The following is an 18986-nucleotide window of genomic DNA, read 5'->3' on the forward strand; positions in this document are numbered from 1 at the left end:
TGATCAGTGCAAAAATTACTGTCTTTTGAATGCAAATGCATGCAACTGAGGCTATTTAAAAAGTGTTCAATCTAAGCACGGTGTAGTATCTAGTGGCCACACAAGTGCACGCAACTGCGAGTAATTAGAAACTGTCCCAATTGAAGGGCATAGTGTCCCAAATAAATGTAGGGAATCCTGGCTATTTTCTCAATTAGTTTTTGTCTTTATTAGTTGTCCCAAATAAGTGGTTGCCCTGATTAACTGACGACCCAATTAACCAGAATCCACTGTATTAAAGAAAAAGGCATTGGGATGTCATGTTTCAGCTGTATAAGATGTTGATAAGACTGCATTTGGAATACTGTGTATGGTTCTATTTGCCTGGGTATAGTAAAGATGCAGAAACTATTCATGAGGATGTTACTGGGACTGGAGGATTTGAGGTACAGGTTAGGCTGTTTAGAAACTGTGATTAGACTGAGACCTTCTGCAATGTAGGAGGCTGAAGGATGACCTCATGGAGGTTTATAAAATCACGAGAAATGTAGATGAGGTGATGTTCATAGTCTTTTTCCTAGGCTAAAGCAATCTTAAAACTAGAATGCATATGTATAAGGTAAGAGGAGAAAATTTTAAAAGGGATCTGAAGGGCATCTGTGTTTTATATGGAATCTACAGAATGAGCTGCTGGAGGAAGCTGAGGAGGTGGGTTCAATTTAAAGTCTAGAAGACAGTTAGGCAGGCACAGTACTGTGCAGAATTCTGAGGCACGTATTCTGTATATAGCTAGGGTGCCTAAGACTTTTGCATGTTAACATGGAGAGGAGAGCAAGTTTGTAAATCTGGCAAGAGCAAATAGATGTTGAGCGCCACGGGAGGGGTGTGAGACAGGTGGCAGAGAAGAAGTGCTAGGGATGGGAGGGGGGTGCATGCAAACACACACAACTGTGAGACAGCAGGCAAGGTGATCTGATTACAAACAATTGGTTTATTGATCATTACAGAATGACTCTCTGGTGCTTCCCACTCTCTCCCCTCTCCCTTCTCTTTTTCCCAACCATGATTCCCTTCTCCCTGCACCTTTCCCGCTCTCAGTTTACAATAGAGACCCATATCAAAATCAGATTATCATCACTCACATGTCATGAATTTTTTTGTTGTGGCAGCAGTACTGTTCAATACATAAAATTACTGCAGTACTGTGCATAGGAAAGGTTTAGAGGGATACGGGCTAATCGTGGGGAAATGGAAGTTTGACATCTTAGATGAGTTGGGGCATAGGGTTTACCTCATGTTCTTTGACATTCCAGGATATTGTTGCAGACCTTCATTGTATAGGGTTGTACACTAACCTTTATTCTACGGGGTGTCTGAAGTATCTACAATCTGATGAACTGTGGAAATAGCAAATGGCATGCTCTCAAGTTACAATTGGAGAGAACTATGTTTTGAAGTGATTTGGAATGTTGTATTAGTGTGTAGCTCAGGTAAAAAAAATCTGAGAGGGGTGGCAAATTTAAGGGATTTAAATGGTTACTATTTTGGTTAGTGGGCACATGTCCAAGTGGTTAAGGCATTCGACTAGTGACCTGAAGGTCGTGAGTCGGAGCCCCAGCCGAGGGAACGTGTTGTGTCCTTGAGCAAGGCACTTAACCACAACTTGCTGTGTGACGACACTGGTGCCAAGCTGTATCGGCCCTTGCCCTTCCTTTGGACAACATCAGTATCATGGAGAGGGGAGACTTGCAGCATGGGCAACTGCCAGTCTTCCATACAACCTTGCCCAGGCCTGCACCCTGGAGAGTGAAGACTTTTCAGGTGCAGATCCATGGTCTCACAAGACTAACGGATGCCTTAATTTTGGTTAATCACGATAAAGCACTGATTCTTTTAAGATCTTTTGAATTACAAGAATAGAGAATTTAGGGCCCTTAGATTGGCCATTCTGCAGTTGTGGTTTAAAACACCTTCAAAAAATCTAGAATATTTATCCCTAACATGCTGATTGAGGCTAGGTCAGCAGAAAATATCAAAATATGACATGTTTAAGCTTTTGTAGTACAGTGTGTTCAGGTTTATAGAGCAATGATGAGAGCGATAGAACTACGCCAGTCTGCTGTGCCACCTCTTTGGAAATCTCAGTGGCTTGACATCTGGTTCATTTGATTTTGTTTCTTGTGCTCCCTTTGAACTCACTGGAACCCCATTACAGCGTTCTGTTTAACCTAATCAGGGTCTTGTTTTCCTTTGTCCTTTTAAACACAACTGATTCACTGGAAAACCTTGTGTTTTATTGTGAAAGATCTTTAAAAAAAAATTTTGGATGTGTATTGGGTAATAGTATTAATTACATACGTCCATATCTGTCTATCCAGCAATACAAAACTCGTAATGGTGCTGGATTGTCAGATTTTACAATAGATGGAGTTATCATACAGATCAACCATGATTTAGGAGAGGAGAAGATGGCGGCACGACGCAGCGCGCAGCGGCCACTCTGGTGATGAATATCTGTTTTTTGTCAAGTAGGGTGCCGTGCCCTTCAATTGAGACAGTTTCTAACTACTCGTACTTGTGTGCACTTGTGTGGCCACTAGATACTACACTGTGCACAATCCTGATTTGATGGAGACAGACGTGAGAGCACGGAGGAACATCTGGTGAGACTTCTGAAATGCCTGTTTCGCTGCTGCTGCTACTGTGTGATCCAGAATCTCTGGAGGGGAAGGCCCCGAGTCCTCTGCTTTGCTTGTTGCTTGGCAGCCGGGGCGGGGTCGAAGCGCTCGGCAGAGATGGTGCTTGGTGTCGGAGGGCTGGTCGCAGGCTCGAAGTTTTCGGATGGACTCAGAGTCAACTGTGGTTGGGTGCTTCCAGGGTGCTGCGTTGGCAAGTTTGCGGTGCTGGAGGTTCATGGCAGGGAGAGTTTCTCCCTTCTACCGTCTGCGTGAGATGATGAGGCTGTCGGGACTTTGAGACTTTTTTTCTTATCGTGCCCATGGTTTGCTCTTTATCAAATTACGGTATTGCTTTGCACTGTTGTAACTATATGTTATAATTATGTGGTTTTTGTCAGTCTTAGTCTTGGTCTGTCCTGTGTTTCCGTGATATCGTACTGGAGGAACATTGTATCATTTTTAGTGCATGCATTTCTAAATGATAATAAACAAGGACTGAGTGTCCTCATAATCTAGTCTAATCTAATCTAATTTATTTGAAGAGCAGAACAGCAAAACAAGCCCTGTTTCTTATCCCCACCTAGGCACTCACACAGTCCTCTAATCCCAGAACAAGCAATTTTGGCCTTCAGCCTCCAATGAACTTGCAGGTTCACAGATACTGGGTTTCAACTTCCGCAGTGAACTCGGGGCTCCAGCCATCAAGTGTCAACCTTTGGATGACCCTATATGGGGACTGTGAACTCTAGACCTCAAAGGCTGCACTCTTTGATGACAGGACTCCAAGCAGTCCTTGACCTGAACTCTCTGATGACTGAGACCCTGAACACTAGGCCTCGAATGTTGATTCACATACCTAGCAGCTCATGATTCCTGCCCGAATGGTACTCCAATCCTGGAACTCACTGACACCTCGCTGGTGGGGGGGCGGGGGGAGTGGGTTACCACCAGCCTTTGTCAACACTGATCTGCTCGCCCGACATCCAACCATGGACGTCCTTTACTCCGTGTTCAAGTCACTGGTCAGACATAAAATGGAGGCCTAGAATCCAACCTGACCCTTAACTCTACTATACTGCATGACCATCCTTACAAATTTTAAAAAACAACCAAGTCTGATCCATGACCTTGACAGAGATCATAGTTCTTTATCTTTTGACTGAAAACATTTTATCTGTTCGTATACAGTTACTAATGTTAAATCAAGTGCCAGTACACCCTATCCTCGTTATATGCGGGGGATATGTTCCTTGAAGTTGACGCATAATGTGAATAATTATTTAAATAGAGAAAATAGGGATGCGTTCTTGAGGGCTTCCTAAACATGTTTCATCTGTAATTTATTCACATTTTAATACCAATATGACACAAAAGCAGTATCACAAGGCAACATTGGTATTATATTTAATCAATTTAAGGTAATATTCAACGTAATAAATCATAGAAAGTTAACATACTAGGGAGTACAAGTCTCACCAACAGTGGCAGGTGTGTTTGCTCCCCAGGAGACGGGTGGTTGTTGTGATGTCGGGCAGCTTTACATGGATGAGGTGGATGGTTGTGTGTCGTCAGGACCATCAAGGACAGCCAGGAGTGAAGGAAGACTCACAGAACTCTCAGTACTGCCGGTAGCAGGAGATGACACCGTTTTGAAGAAGGTGGTGAGGATTGTTTGCTTGGCAGCATTTTGTTTTTCAGCATAAATTTGCTTGTAGGGAAGAAGGCTTGACTGCAGGGAACGACTGAAATGCTGACTCCGTTCTAAACTTGGGTCCGTGTCCATCGCCATTTGTGCCAAGTGTTCCGCAACCTTAAAAATACTCTGCCAGTTGCTTCAGAGTGGAAGACCTGACCTCTTTCCAGGATTCATCAATGTTGTTGATGGCGTGTCTGACGTTGAAGGTAAACTCCTGGGATTTTCAAAATCGTCTGTTGCTTGCACATCTGAGAGACAGTTTGCCGTAAAAAAAAAATACGCCTTGAATGTGGATATCACACCTTGGTCGAGTGGTTGAATAAGCGATGTTGTGTTAGGCGGCAGGAAACGCATTTATGTTGGATAAGTGCTGTCCAAATGTTCAGGATGGGCTGGTGCATTATCAAGCAACAAAAGAACTTTAAGGGCAAGATTCTGTTCCTGGCAGTAGTGTTCAGCCTCAACAGCAGAATGATTAGCAAACCAATCTTCAAAGATTTGACCAGTGACCCATGCTTTCTTGTTAGCTGCCCAGTAGACAGGAAGCATATTCTTACTCAAACCCTTAAGAGCACAGGGGTTTAGTGAATGGTAGATTAAGAGAGGCTTCATCTTACAGTGTCCTTTGGCATTGGAACACCTAAGCAAAGTCAATCTATCCTTTGCTGCCTTGAAACCTGATGCAATTTTTTCATCCTTATGTAGCCACCCTCAGGGTCGCTCGGCTCGCTGTCGTCTAGGGAAACAGCCTCGGCCCCGCCAAACTGGATAATTCGTTTGAGTGGATGCTGTGTGAGGTACCCGACCCTGCCCAAATAACAGACAATGCACCAGATGCAATTAAATGATTTACAGTTTATAGATATTACTGGAACTATATAATTAAAAGAGAATAAAATATAAAAGGAAAATAAAAGGCGCCACTTTTATCAAAGTTCAATCTCTTTGTGCACAAAAACCGTTGGAGCTCAAGGACCTTCTTCTTCACCCTGCGACCCCCTCGGACCACCTCGACCGGCCGCCTGGGACCAACAACGGTGGTCGACCAGATGATCCACACGAGTCCGTCTCCGTCTCCTTGCCGAACGTCCTGCTCAGGGTCCGACCCCGTTAGCGGACTCACAGCACCTCGTCCATCCTCTGTCACGCTCTCCCGCCTTCTGCCCCAAAACCCTGCACATACAGTATCTTCAAATACACCAAAACCATAACAACTATCCCAATTGGTTAATAACGTATTTCTTATCACTCTCTAAACCACAACACGCTGCTAGCGCAAACTTTCTCAGCGTTTAACACAACAAAGCCGCATTCCCCAGATTAACATAACAAAGACACCATTTTAATTAGCCTCCGCAGTAACATAAAAATCGAAACTCCCTTACACTTACTTATGTAAGTGCGTTTCGGCTTACGCTTCCAAAAAAGCCTGGTCTCGTCTGCATTAAACACCTGCTTTGGTGTGATGCCCAACTCAGCTCTCATAGCCCGCAACTGCACAGGGTAGAGTCCCAGAGCTGTGTTACCTTCACCTGACACCACCGCCTTGTTTATAATTTCCAACTTTTTTTCCAAGTGTTAAAGCGGTTCTCTGCTGCTTGGCTGATGGCCCAGGACTTGACGTCGGACGCTTAGGAGGCATAGTTAAATATTTCAAGCACAAAGTCACAGGTAAAAACACAGAAGTTTAAGAGTGCAAGATCGCACATCCGCACGTTGCCAAAGCCAATGCGAGACTGGTGGGAGTGAGACTGTGAGGCGTGTGCATGTGACTTGCATTGGCAGGAAAGCAGTGCTCCTCGCATATCTCTGAGTTTTGGACGCATAAAGCAAGAAGTTGGTAGAAATAGGTTCCTCACATAACTGTGAATTCGCATTGTCTGAAGATGCATATATCAAGGATAGGGTGTACCATTTCTATAATTTTTCATCCAGTTAAATGGACAACATAATTTTGAGCCTGGCATTGATTCTGACATGGTCCCGGAGGACTGGAAAATTGCAACTGTCGCTCCACTCTTTAAGAAGGGAAGAAGGCAAAAGGAAGGAAATTATAGGCCTGTTAGCCTAACCTCCATGGTTGGGAAAGTGTTGGAGTCTATTAAGGATGAGGTTTGGAGACTAATGATAAAATAAATCAGTTGGCATGGTTTCTGTAAAGGGAAATCTTCCTTGACAAAACTGTTAAGAGTTCTTTGAAGAAGTAACCAGCAGGGTGGACAAAGGTGGACAGTGGATGCCACTTACTTAGATTTTCAGAAGGTATTTGATAAGATGCCACACATGAAGCTGCTTAACAAGATAAAATGCTGTGGTGTTTTGGGAAAGATGCTGGCGTGGGTAGAGGCAGGTTAACAGCAAGTGGGAATAAAAGGGGCCTTTTCTGGTTGGCTGCCAGTGGTGTTCTTCAGGGGTAATTATTTGGGTTGCTACTTTTCACACTGTTGTCAGTGAATTAGATAATAGAATTGATGGCTTTGTGGCAAAGTTTATGGATGATACGAAGATAGGTGGAGGGGTAGGTATGTTGAGGAAGCAATGCGATTGCAGCAGACTTAGACAAATTGGAAGAATGGACAAAAAAGTGGCAGATGAAATACAGTGTTGGGAAATGAATGATAATGGATTTTGGTAAAAGGAACAATAGTGCAGACCATTGTCTAAATGGGGAGAAAATTCAAACATCAGAGGTGCATAGGGACTGAGGAGTCCTCATGCAAGACTCCCAAAAGGTTAATTTACAGGTTGAGTCTGTGGTAAAAAAGGCAAATGCAATGTTGGCATTTATTTAGACCATAAGACATAAGAGCAGAATTAGGCAATTTGGCCCATTGCGTCTGCTCCATTCTGTCATAGCTGATCCTTTTTTTCCCTCCTCAGCCTCAATTCCTGGCCTTCTCGGAATCAGAATCGGGTTTATTATCACTGGCATGTGTCGTGAAATTTGTTAACTTAGCAGCAGCAGTTCAATGCAATACATAATATAGAAGAAGAAAAATAAATAAATAAATCAATTACAGTATATGTATAATGGATAGATTAAAATTCATGCAAAAACAATTATTACATACAGGTGTCCCCCGCTTTTCGAACGTTCGCTTTACGAAACCTCACTGTTACGAAAGACCTACATTAGTACCCTGTTTTCGCTAACAGAAGGTTTTTTCACTGTTATGAAAAAAGCAGCGCGCGAAAAATGGCAGCGTGCGAAAAAAAGGCGGCATGTGAAGAAAAATGGCGGCGTGCAAAAAAAAAAGCAGCGCGTGCCTCGAGCAGCCAAGCTCCTCCCCCCAGAACTGCATTCTAGCCGCCATTGCTTAAACATGTGCTTTATCTTGATTTATTTTGTGCATCCGTTAGCAAGATGAGTTCGAAGGTATTGGAAAAGCCTAAAAGAGCTCGTAAGGGTATTACACTTAGCGTAAAACTAGACATAATTAAGCATTTCGATTGTGGTGAATGAAGTAAGGACATTGTCTGCGTGTTGAACTTGCCTGCATCCACCATTCGCACTATTTATACGTAGAGAGAAGAAATCTTGAAAGCTGCCGATGTTACTGTTGGTTCTGCTCGTAGCAAAGTGGTCTCTCTTAGTCGGCATCCAGTAATGGATAAAATGGAAGGTCTATTGCTTGAATGGATTGATGGGTGTACAAAACGTGGTGTTCCTTTAAGTTATCTTATACTTAAGGAGAAATCAGTCAGTCTTTTTAATAAGCTGAAACAGAAAGCACTGGCCGATGGTGATGAAAATGTTGCAAAAGTGGAATTTAAGGGTAGTCACGGGTGGTTTGATCGGTTTCTGAGGCGAGGGCAGCTTCGTAGTTTAACGTTTAGTGGAGAGAGTGCTTCGGCTGATACTGAAGCTGCTGAAAGGTTCCCAGCAGAACTGAACAAAATAATTACAGAAGGTGGTTATTCACATAAGCAAGTGTTTAACTGTGACGAAACTGCAATTTATTGGAAAAAATTGCCGAGTAAGACATTTATTTCGAAAGAAGAAAAGCAGGCTAAGGGACACAAGGCATCGAAGGACAGGTTTACCTTAATGCCTATTATTAACGCCACTAAGCCTCTACTAGTGTACCATTCAGAAACTCCGAGGGCACTTAAAGGCATTGATAAGAAAACACTTCCCGTTGTGTTCCGTTCACATCCAAGCAATTGGAACACCCAAGTGCTTTTTTCTGAGTACATGAGCAGATACATTCGTCCTTTTGTTGAAAAATACTGTAGAGAAAATAACCTCGATAATAGGTGTCTTGTGATTGTCGATAATTGTGCTGCTCATCCGCCTGCCATTACCGAGTATGGCAATAACACTCGTGTTGCGTTCTTACCGCCGAATACGACATCGTTGCTGCAGCCGTGTGACCAAGGCCTAATAGCCACAATTAAGGCTTACTATACGCAAAATGTGATGCATTTTATTGTAAATGCTATGACAGAGAGGGCAACTCCAAAGCATCTTCGCGAAAGATCTGGAAAGACTACAATATAAAACTGGCAATCGCCAACGTTGGAGATGCTCTCGATAGGCTAACAGTCTGGATGAGAAATGGTGTTAGGAGGAAACTATGTCCCGAAGCAGGGAACGATTTTAAAGGCTTCGATCCATCAACAATAAATACGACAATAGTGAGCTTGGCTAAGGAGGCTGGGTTTGTGGAAGTTGACGAAGATGATGTTGAAGAGGTTTTGGCATCCCATGACCAAGAATTGACAGATGAAGAGCTGATGCAATTGCAAGAGGAAAGGATAACAATCGAAACCGAACACAGTAGTGAAAATGAAGTCGTCCAGGGACTGAACGTGAAGCAGTTGCGTGAGATTTTTGCTGCGATTGACAGCGCTGCAATAATTGCAGTAAAGTATGACTTTAATTTTGAAAGGGCACGTAGGTTTAGGGCAGGTTTGCAGGATGTTTTGAGTGCTTACAAAGAACTCTGATCTAAAAATGCGCGAGGCTCAGCAGTCAAATATACTGTCGTTTTTCAAGCCTTGCACATCAGCCACAGCAGATGACGAACCTTGACCTTTGACATCAAGGCAGGCAGACATAGAAGAAGATGACCTGGCTGCGCCTATTGGAAATAGACTACAATGAGATGACATCCCAGTCTCCTCTACCTCCCACCACCCCAATTTCCGATGACTCAGCCTAAAACACCATCCCGATTCCCGTAAGTGAAACTACACTGTACATGCATTATTTCTACTTTATATAGGTTGTGTATTTTTGTATTATTTAGTATGATTTGTTATTTGGTACGATTTGGCAGCCTCATAGCTTAAAGGTTACTGGAGAGAGTGCTTCTGCCGAGAGCGCATGAGTGAGATTTTCGCTGCGCTAGACAGTACTTCAATGATTGCAAAAAGTATTTCTACTTTATATAGGCTGTGTATTTATCATATCATTCCTGCTTTTACTATATGTTACTGTTATTTTAAGTTTTATGTGTTATTTGGCATGATTTGGTAGGTTATTTTTTGGGTCTGGAAACGCTCAAAAATTTTTCTCATATTAATAAATGGTAATTGCTTCTTCACTTTACGACATTTTGGCTTACGGACCGTTTCATTGGAACGCTCTACCTTCGGATGGCGGGGGAAACCTGTATATTAAAAAAGTGAGGTAGTGTTCATGGGATCAATATCCATTTAGGAATCAGATGACGGGGAAGGAGCCGGTCCTGAGTTGCTGAGTGTGTGCCGTCAGGCTTCTATACCTCCTACCTGATGGTAACAGTGAGGAAAGGGCATGCCCTAAGTACTAGGGGTCCTTAATAATGGACGCTGCATCTCTGAGACACTGCTCCTTGAAGATGTCTGGGTACTTTGTAGGCTAGTACCCAAGATGGAGCGGACTAAATTTAAGACCATCTACAGCTTCTTTCTGTCCTATGCAGTAGCCACCCCGCCCCATCCCCCATACTGGATAGTGAGGCAGCCTGTCAGCATGCTCTCCCATGGTACATATATAGAAGTTTCTGAGTGTTTTTGTTGATTTATTAAATCCCTACAAAGTCATAATGAAGAATAGACACTGTCTTGTCTTATTTGCAGTTGCATCGATATGCTGGGACCAGGTTAGGTCCTCGGAGATCTTGACACCTAGGAACTTGAAACTGCTCACTCTCTCCACTTCTGATCCCTCTATGAGGATTGGTATGTGTTCCTTCGTCTTTCCCTTCCTGAAGTCCACAATCAGCTCTTCCATCTTACTGACGTTGAGTGCAAGGTTGTTGCTGTGACACCACTCCACTAGTTGGTGTATTGCTCCTGTACACCCTCTTGTCTCCATCTGAGATTCTAATAACAATGATTGGATCATCAGCAAATTTATAGATGGTATTTGAGCTATGCCTAGCTACACAGTCATGGGTATAGAGAGAGTAGAGCAGTAGGCTAAGCACACATCCCTGAGATGCACCAGTGTTGATTGTCAGCGAGGAGGATATGTTATCACCAATCCACACAGATTGTGGTCTTCTGGTTAGGAAGTTGAGGATTCAATTGCAGAGGGAGGTACAGAGGCCCAGGTTCTGTAAATTCTCAATCAGGATTGTGGGAATGATGGTGTTAAATGCTGAGCTATAGTCAATGAACAGCATCCTGATGTATGTGTTTGTATTGTCCAAGTGGTCTAATGCCATGTGAAGAGCCATTGAGATTTCATTTCGTCTGCGTCGACCTATAGTGGCGATTGGCAAATTGCAGTGGGTCCAGGTCTTTGCTGAGGCAGGAGTTCACGCTAGTCATGACCAATCTCTGAAAGTATTTCGTCAGCATAGATGTGAATGCTACTGGGCGATAGTCATTAAGGCAGCTCACATTATTCTTCTTGGGCACTGGCATAATTTTTGCCTTTTTGAAGCAAGTGGGGACTTCCGCCGTTAGCAGTGAGAGTTTGAAAATGTCCTTGAATACTCCCACCTGTTGGTTGAGACAAGTTTTCAGAGCTTTATCAGATATTTCGTCAGGATCTTCTGCCTTATGAGCGTTCACCCTCTTTAAAGACAGCCAAACATTGGTCTCCAAGACAGAGATCACAGGGTCACTGGGTGCAGCAGGGATCTTCACAGCCGTAACCTTCGATGCCGTGTCCAATCAAGAACCTCTCAAACTCTGCCTTAAATGCACCAATGACCTGGACTCCACAGCTGCCTGTGGTAATAAATTCTGGAAAATCAGCACCCTCTGGCTAAAGAAATTACTCAGCAACCCTGTTTTAAATGGACACTCCTCTATCCTGAGGCTGTGCCCTCTAGTCCTAGATTCCCCCACAATGGGAAACATCCTTTCCACATCTACTCTGTCTAGACCATTCAACATTAGAAAGGTTTCAATAAGAACCCCCTCATCCTTCTAAATTCCAGTGAGTACAGACCCAGAGCTATCAGACTTTCCTTGTATGATTACCCTTTCATTCCTAGAATCATCCTTGTGAATCTCTGTTGAACCTTCCAATGCCAGCACATCTTTCCTTAGATGAGTCCAAAACTGTTCACAATACTTAAGGTTAGACCTTACAAGTGCCTTATAAAACCTCAACATCACATCCCTGCTCTTGTATTCTAGACCTTTTGAAATGAATGCTAACATTGCATTTGCTTTCCTTACCACCAACTCTAGCTGCAAGTTAATTTTAGGGTATTCTGCACAAGGACTCCCAAGTCCCTTTGCATCTCAGATTTTTGGATTTTCACCCCGTTTAGAAAATAGTCTGCACATTTATTTCTACTGCCAAAGTGCATGACCATTCATTTACCAACATTGTATTTCATTTGCCACTTTCTTGCCCATTTTCCTAATCTGTCTAAGTCCTTCTGTATCCTACCTGTTTCTTCAACACTACCTGTCCCTCCACCAATCTTCATATCACTTGCAAACTTGGCAACAAAGCCATCTATTCCATTATCTAAATCAGTGGTCCCCAACCACCGGGCTGCAAAGCATGTGCTACCGGGCCACGAGGAAACAATATGATTTGGCGATATGAAACGATATGAGTCAGCTGCACCTTTCCTCATTCCCTGTCATGCCCATTGTTGAATTTGAACGCAAGCGAGGTCATTACTTACGTGAGGTCATCAGTCGGTCATTAACCTGCAGAGACAGCTGAGACCGAGACTGCAAAAAAAAAAAAAAGAAAGCTTCCTTCAACAGAAAATACAACGAGTCGTACATAAAATATGGCTTTATTGTGACCGGTGACTCGCACGCTTCAAGCCCCCTGTGTGTGATATGTGGAGACAAGCTGTCTAATGAGGCAATGAAGCTCTTAAAACTGCTTTGGAACCTTGAGTCCAAGCACCCTGCACTTAACGACAAACCCGTTGAGTTTTTTGAGGGGAAAAAATGTAAGCAAGTGCTGAGAGCCACCACCTCCACAAATGCTGCTGCTGTGAGAGTGCCATACGTAGTGGCTAGCCGTATTGCTAAGGCTAAGAAGCCTTTCACTGTTGGTGAAGAATTGATTCTGCCTGCTGCCAAGGACATGTGCTGTGAACTATTGGGAGAAGCTGCAGCTAACAAGATGATATGGGTTTGTCTTTCAGCTACCATAGTTTCAAGAAGAATCAATGACATAGCGGAGGACATGGAAGCACAGCTGTTGGAACGGCTTAACGAGTCTGGTTTCACGACCCGAGTCAAAGAGGTTGCTCCTGAATGCCACTGTGTCACACACAGGGAAATGCTGGCTAGCCGAAAAATGTCACCTGATCTTAACAGCGTTTTGAGTGATGTTGTTGAAGTTATCAATCACATCAAAGCAAAAGCCCTGAACTCCCGTCTGTTTGAGCAGCTTTGCGAGGAAATGGATGCAGAGCACAAACACCTTCTCTTACGCACTGAAGTCAGGTGGCTATCAAGGGGGAGAGCCCTGGCCAGGGTTTTTGAGATAAGAGAGCAGCTACAGAGATTTCTTTCAAGAAAGAAGTCACCACTGACAGCACACCTCAGTGACGAGGAGTGGATAGCAAAACTCGCTTATCTGTGTGACATCTTTCAACCTCAATGAACTCAATTTGTCACTTTGGGGGAGAATGACAACTGTCTTCAAGTTGGCAGATAAAGTGTCTGTTTTCACAGCCAAACTGGAACTGTGGGGATGGCAAGTGGACAGGGGCATATTTGACATGTTCCCAACATTAGCTGGGATTTTGGGAGAGACTGAGGCTGCATCGTACTTCTCACAGCTGGTGCGTGATCACCTGTCTTCACTGTCGACAGAATTCGAGCATTACTTCTCAACCGCAAATGACCCAAGACGTGCAAAGGAATGGGTCCGTGACCCATTTGTGAATGTCCCCGGTGAATCATCCATGTCAGCGCAGGAAGGAGATCAACTCCTTGAGCTTGCAAATGACGTTGGGCTGAAAAGTATATTTGACATAACATCTCTGCCGGCATTCTGGATCAAAGTCAAGGCTGAATATTCTGAGATAGCCACGAAAGCACTGAAAACATTGCTTCCATTCCCAACATCATATCTCTGTGAAGCGGAGTTTTCTGCAATGCATGCAATGAAAACTACAAACCCCATTTCCAGAAAAGTTGGGATATTTTCCAAAGTGCAATAAAAACAAAAATCTGTGATATGTTAGTTCACGTGAACCTTTATTTAACTGACAAAAGTACAAAGAAAAGATTTTCAATGGTTTTACTGACCAACTTAATTGTATTTTGTACACAAATTTAGAATTTGATGGCTGCAACACACTCAACAAAAGTTGGGACAGAGGCATGTTTACCATTGTGTTACATCACCTTTCCTTTTAATAACACATTTTAATCGTTTTGGAACTGAGGATACTAATTGTAGTAGATTTGCAATTGGAAATTTTGTCCATTCTTGCTTGATATCAGATTTCAGCTGCTCAACAGTCCGTGGTCTCCATTGTCTGGTTCTCCTCTTCATGGTGCGCCATACATTTTCAGTAGGAGATAAATCTGGACTGACAGCAGGCCAGTCAAGCACATGCACTCTGTGTCTACAAAGCCACGCTGTTGTAGCCCGTGCAGAATGTGGTCTGGCATTGTCCTGCTGAAATAAGCATGGACATCCTGGGAAGAGGCGTCGCCTTGATGGCAACATATGTCTCTCTAAAATCCAAATATACGCCTCAGAGTCAATGGTACCTTCACATACATGCAACTCACCCATGCCATGGGCACTGATGCACCCCCATGCTGGCTTTTGCCAGTGATGCCCAGATGCTGGCTTTTGCACCTTTCGCTGATAACAATCTGGCTGGTCGCTTTCATCTTTGGCACGGAGAACTCGATGTCGTTTTTTCCGAAAACTAGCTGAAGTGTGGACTCATCTGACCACAGCACACGGTTCCACAGTCTTTCAGTCCATCTGAGATGAGCTCGGGCCCAGAGAACTCGCCGGCGTTTCTGCATAGAGTTGATGTATGGCTTCCTCCTTGCGTAATACAGTTTCAAGTTGCATTTCTGGATGCAGCGACGGACTGTGTTGAGTGACAATGGTTTTCGGAAGTACTCCCGACCCCAGGTGGCTGTAATTGTCACAGTAGCATGACGGTTTCTTAGGCAGTACCGCCTGAGGGCTCAAAGATCATGCTCATTCAACAGTGGTTTCCGACCTTGCCCTTTACGCACTGAGATGTCTCTGAATTCTCTGAATCTTTTCACAATATTATGTACTGTAGATGTTGAAAGACCTAAATTCTCTGCAATCCTGCGTTGAAAAATGTTCCTTTTGAACTGACTAATAATTCTTTCACGAATTTTGGCACAAAGGGGTGAGCCACGACCCATCCTTGCTTGCAAAGACTGAGCCTTTGATGGACGCTACTTTTATACCCAGTCATGATACCTCACGTGCTACCAATTAGCCTGCGTAATGTGGAGTCTTCCAAACCGGTGTTACTTGAATATTCTGTGCACTTTTCAATCTTATTTTAACTCTGTCCCAACTTTTGTTGAGTGTGTTGCAGCCATCAAATTCTAAATTTGTGTATGTTTACAAAATACAATTGAGTTGGTCAGTAAAACTATTGAAAATCTTTTCTTGCAACACACATCAAAGTTGCTGGTGAACGCAGCAGGCCAGGCAGCATCTGTAGGAAGAGGTGCAGTCGACGTTTCAGGCCGAGACCCTTTGTCAGGACTAACTGAAGGAAGAGTGAGTAAGGGATTTGAAAGTTGGAGGGGGAGGGGGAGATCCAAAATGATGGGAGAAGACAGGAGGGGGAGGGATGGAGCCAAGAGCTGGACAGGTGATTGGCAAAAGGGGATACGAGAGGATCATGGGACAGGAGGTCCGGGAAGAAAGACAAGGGGGGGGACCCAGAGGATAGGCGAGAGGTATATTCAGAGGGAGAAAAAGGAGAGTGAGAGAAAGAATGTGTGCATAAAAATAAGTAACAGATGGGGTACGAGGGGGAGGTGGGGCCTAGCGGAAGTTAGAGAAGTCGATGTTCATGCCATCAGGTTGGAGGCTACCCAGACGGAATATAAGGTGTTGTTCCTCCAACCTGAGTGTGGCTTCATCTTTACAGTAGAGGAGGCCGTGGATAGATATGTCAAAATGGTAATGGGATGTGGAATTAAAATGTGTGGCCACTGGGAGATCTTGCTTTCTCTGGCGGACAGAGCGTAGATGTTCAGCAAAGCGGTCTCCCAGTCTGCGTCGGGTCTCGCCAATATATAAAAGGCCACATCGGGAGCACCGGACGCAGTATATCACCCCAGTCGACTCACAGGTGAAGTGTTGCCTCACCTGGAAGGACTGTTTGGGGCCCTGAATGGTGGTAAGGGAGGAAGTGTAAGGGCATGTGTAGCACTTGTTCTGCTTACACGGATAAGTGCCAGGAGGGAGATCAGTGGGGAGGGATGGGGGGGACGAATGGACAAGGGAGTTGTGTAGGGAGCAATCCCTGCGGAATGCAGAGAGAGGGGGGGGAGGGAAAGATGTGCTTAGTGGTGGGATCCCATTGGAGGTGGCGGAAGTTACGGAGAATAATATGTTGGACCCGGAGGCTGGTGGGGTGGTAGGTGAGGACCAGGGGAACCCTATTCCTAGTGGTGTGGCGGGAGGATGGAGTGAGAGCAGATGTCCGTGAAATGGGGGAGATGCGTTTAAGAGCAGAGTTGATAGTGGAGGAAGGGAAGCCCCTTTCTTTAAAAAAGGAAGACATCTCCCTCATCCTAGAATGAAAAGCCTCATCCTGAGAGCAGATGCGGCGGAGACGGAGGAATTGCGAGAAGGGGATGGCGTTTTTGCAAGAGACAGGGTGAGAAGAGGAATAGTCCAGATAGCTGTGAGAGTCAGTAGGCTTGTAGTAGACATCAGTGGATAAGCTGTCTCCAGAGACAGAGACAGAAAGATCTAGAAAGGGGAGGGAAGTGTTGGAAATGGACCAGGTAAACTTGAGGGCAGGGTGAAAGTTGGAGGCAAAGTTAATAAAGTCAACGAGTTCTGCATGCGTGCAGGAAGCAGCGCCAATGCAGTCGTCGATGTAGCGAAGGAAAAGTGGGGGACAGATACCAGAATAGGCACGGAACATAGATTGTTCCACAAAGCCAACAAAAAGGCAGGCATAGCTAGGACCCATACGGGTACCCATAGCTACACCTTTAGTTTGGAGGAAGTGGGAGGAGCCAAAGGAGAAATTATTAAGAGTAAGGACTAATTCCGCTAGACGGAGCAGAGTGGTGGTAGAGGGGAACTGATTAGGTCTGGAATCCAAAAAGAAGCGTAGAGCTTTGAGACCTTCCTGATGGGGGATGGAAGTATATAAGGACTGGACATCCATGGTGAAAATAAAGCGGTGGGGGCCAGGGAACTTAAAATCATCGAAAAGTTTAAGAGCGTGAGAAGTGTCACGAACGTAGGTCGGAAGGGATTGAACAAGGGGTGATAAAACAGTGTCGAGGTATGCAGAAATGAGTTCGGTGGGGCAGGAGCAAGCTGAGACAATAGGTCGGCCAGGACAGGCAGGTTTGTGGATCTTGGGTAGGAGGTAGAAACGGGAAGTGCGGGGTGTGGGAACTATAAGGTTGGTAGCAGTGGATGGGAGATCCCCTGAGCGGATAAAGTCGATGATGGTGTGGGAGACAATGGCCTAGTGCTCCTTAGTGGGGTCACGATCGAGGGGTAAATAAGAGGAGGTATCCGCGAGTTGTCGCTGTGCCTCGGCAAGGTAGAGGTCAGTAAAATCTTTTCCTTGTACTTTTGTCAGTTAAATAAAGGTTCACGTGAATTAACATATCACAGATTTTTGTTTTTATTGCATTTTGGAAAATATCCCAACTTTTCTGGAAATGGGGTTTGTAAATTGCGGAATAGACTGGACATAAGGAACTCCCTTATAATTGACATCACTATATTCATGCAAGGAAAATATGCACTGTGTGTTTAGTATTAAATTCGTTAGATAAACCCTTTTAGAAAAGAAATTGAGTGATTAGCCTCTGATAAGTGACTTATAGTTGACTTATCACCTATATTCTGGTCGTGATGAACAACTATTCCCCCCCCCCCAGTCGGCCAGTTCGCGGTGCAAAAAACGTTGGGGACCCCTGATCTAAATCGTTGATATACCCCTGCGGAACACCACTAGTCATTGGCAGCTGACCAGAAAAGTATCCTTTTATTCCCATTCACTCCCTCTGACCAATTAGCCAATGCTCTGACCATGTTAGTAACTTTCCTGTAATACCATGGGCTCTTAACTTGGTAAGCAGCCTCATGTGTTGCACCTTGTCAAAGGCCTTCTGAAAGTCCAAATATACAACATCCACTGCATTCCCTTTGTCTATCCTACTACTTGTAATCTCCTCAAAGAATTCCAACTGGTTTGTCAGGCAGGATTTTCCCTGAAGGAAACCATGCTGACTTTGTACTATCTTGTCCTGTATCACCAGGTACTCCATCATCTCATCCTTAACAATTGACTCCAACATCTTCCCAACCACTGAGGTCAGGCTAACTGGTGTATAATTTCCTTCCTGCTGCCTTCCTCCTTTCTTAAAGAGTGGAGTAACACTTGCAATTTTCCAGTCCTCTGGCACCATGCCAGAGTCCAATGATTTCTGAAAGATCATTTCTAATGCTACCACAATCTCTATTGCTACCTCTTTCAGAACCCTTGGGTGCATTTCCTCTGGTCTGGGTGATTTATGTACCTTTAGGTCTTTCAGCTTTTTGAGCACCTTCTCTCTTGTAATAGTAACTGCACCCACTAAATTTTTGCTTTTTTGTATGCCCTTTCTTTTGCTTTTGCATTAGTTTTGACTTCCCTTGTCAGCCACAGTTGTACTACTTTGCCATTTGAGTATTTCTTTGTCTTTGGAATACATCTATCCTGCACCTTCCTCATTTTTCCAAGAAACACATGCCTTTGCTGCCTTGCTGTCATCCCTGCCAACGCTGCCTTCCAGTTTACTTTGTCTAACTGCTGTCATACCACTGTAATTTCATTTAGTCCACTGAAATACTGCTACATCAGACTGTACTTTCTCCCTGTCAAATTTCAAGATGAACTCAATCATATTGTGATCACTGCCTCCTAAGGGTTCTTGTACCTTAAGCTCCCTGTTCACCTCTGGTTCATTACATAACACCATGTCCAGTACAGCTGATCCCCGAGTAGGCT

At 44.2% G+C, this 18986-nt stretch overlaps 1 protein-coding gene across 3 annotated transcripts in view; it reads left to right on the forward strand.

Annotated features, from left to right (window-relative positions):
• Window positions 1-18986, forward strand: part of LOC140197672 (uncharacterized) — a 137400-nt gene that overhangs the window by 5839 nt on the left and 112575 nt on the right. The window contains exon 1 of one of the 3 annotated variants that reach the window (XM_072257967.1): window positions 4475-4559. The exons of 1 other annotated variant lie outside the window; for it this stretch is intronic. In XM_072257967.1, coding sequence (XP_072114068.1) covers window positions 4530-4559 — 30 coding nt within the window. In that variant the 5' untranslated portion in view covers window positions 4475-4529. Of the gene's footprint in view, window positions 1-4474; window positions 4560-9517; window positions 9537-18986 lie in introns of those variants that run through there. One more of the 3 variants, XM_072257968.1, reaches the window with a different exon arrangement.

The sequence above is a fragment of the Mobula birostris genome, chromosome 5 (genome assembly GCF_030028105.1).
Source record: "Mobula birostris isolate sMobBir1 chromosome 5, sMobBir1.hap1, whole genome shotgun sequence".
NCBI classification, from domain to species: Eukaryota; Metazoa; Chordata; class Chondrichthyes; order Myliobatiformes; family Myliobatidae; genus Mobula; species Mobula birostris.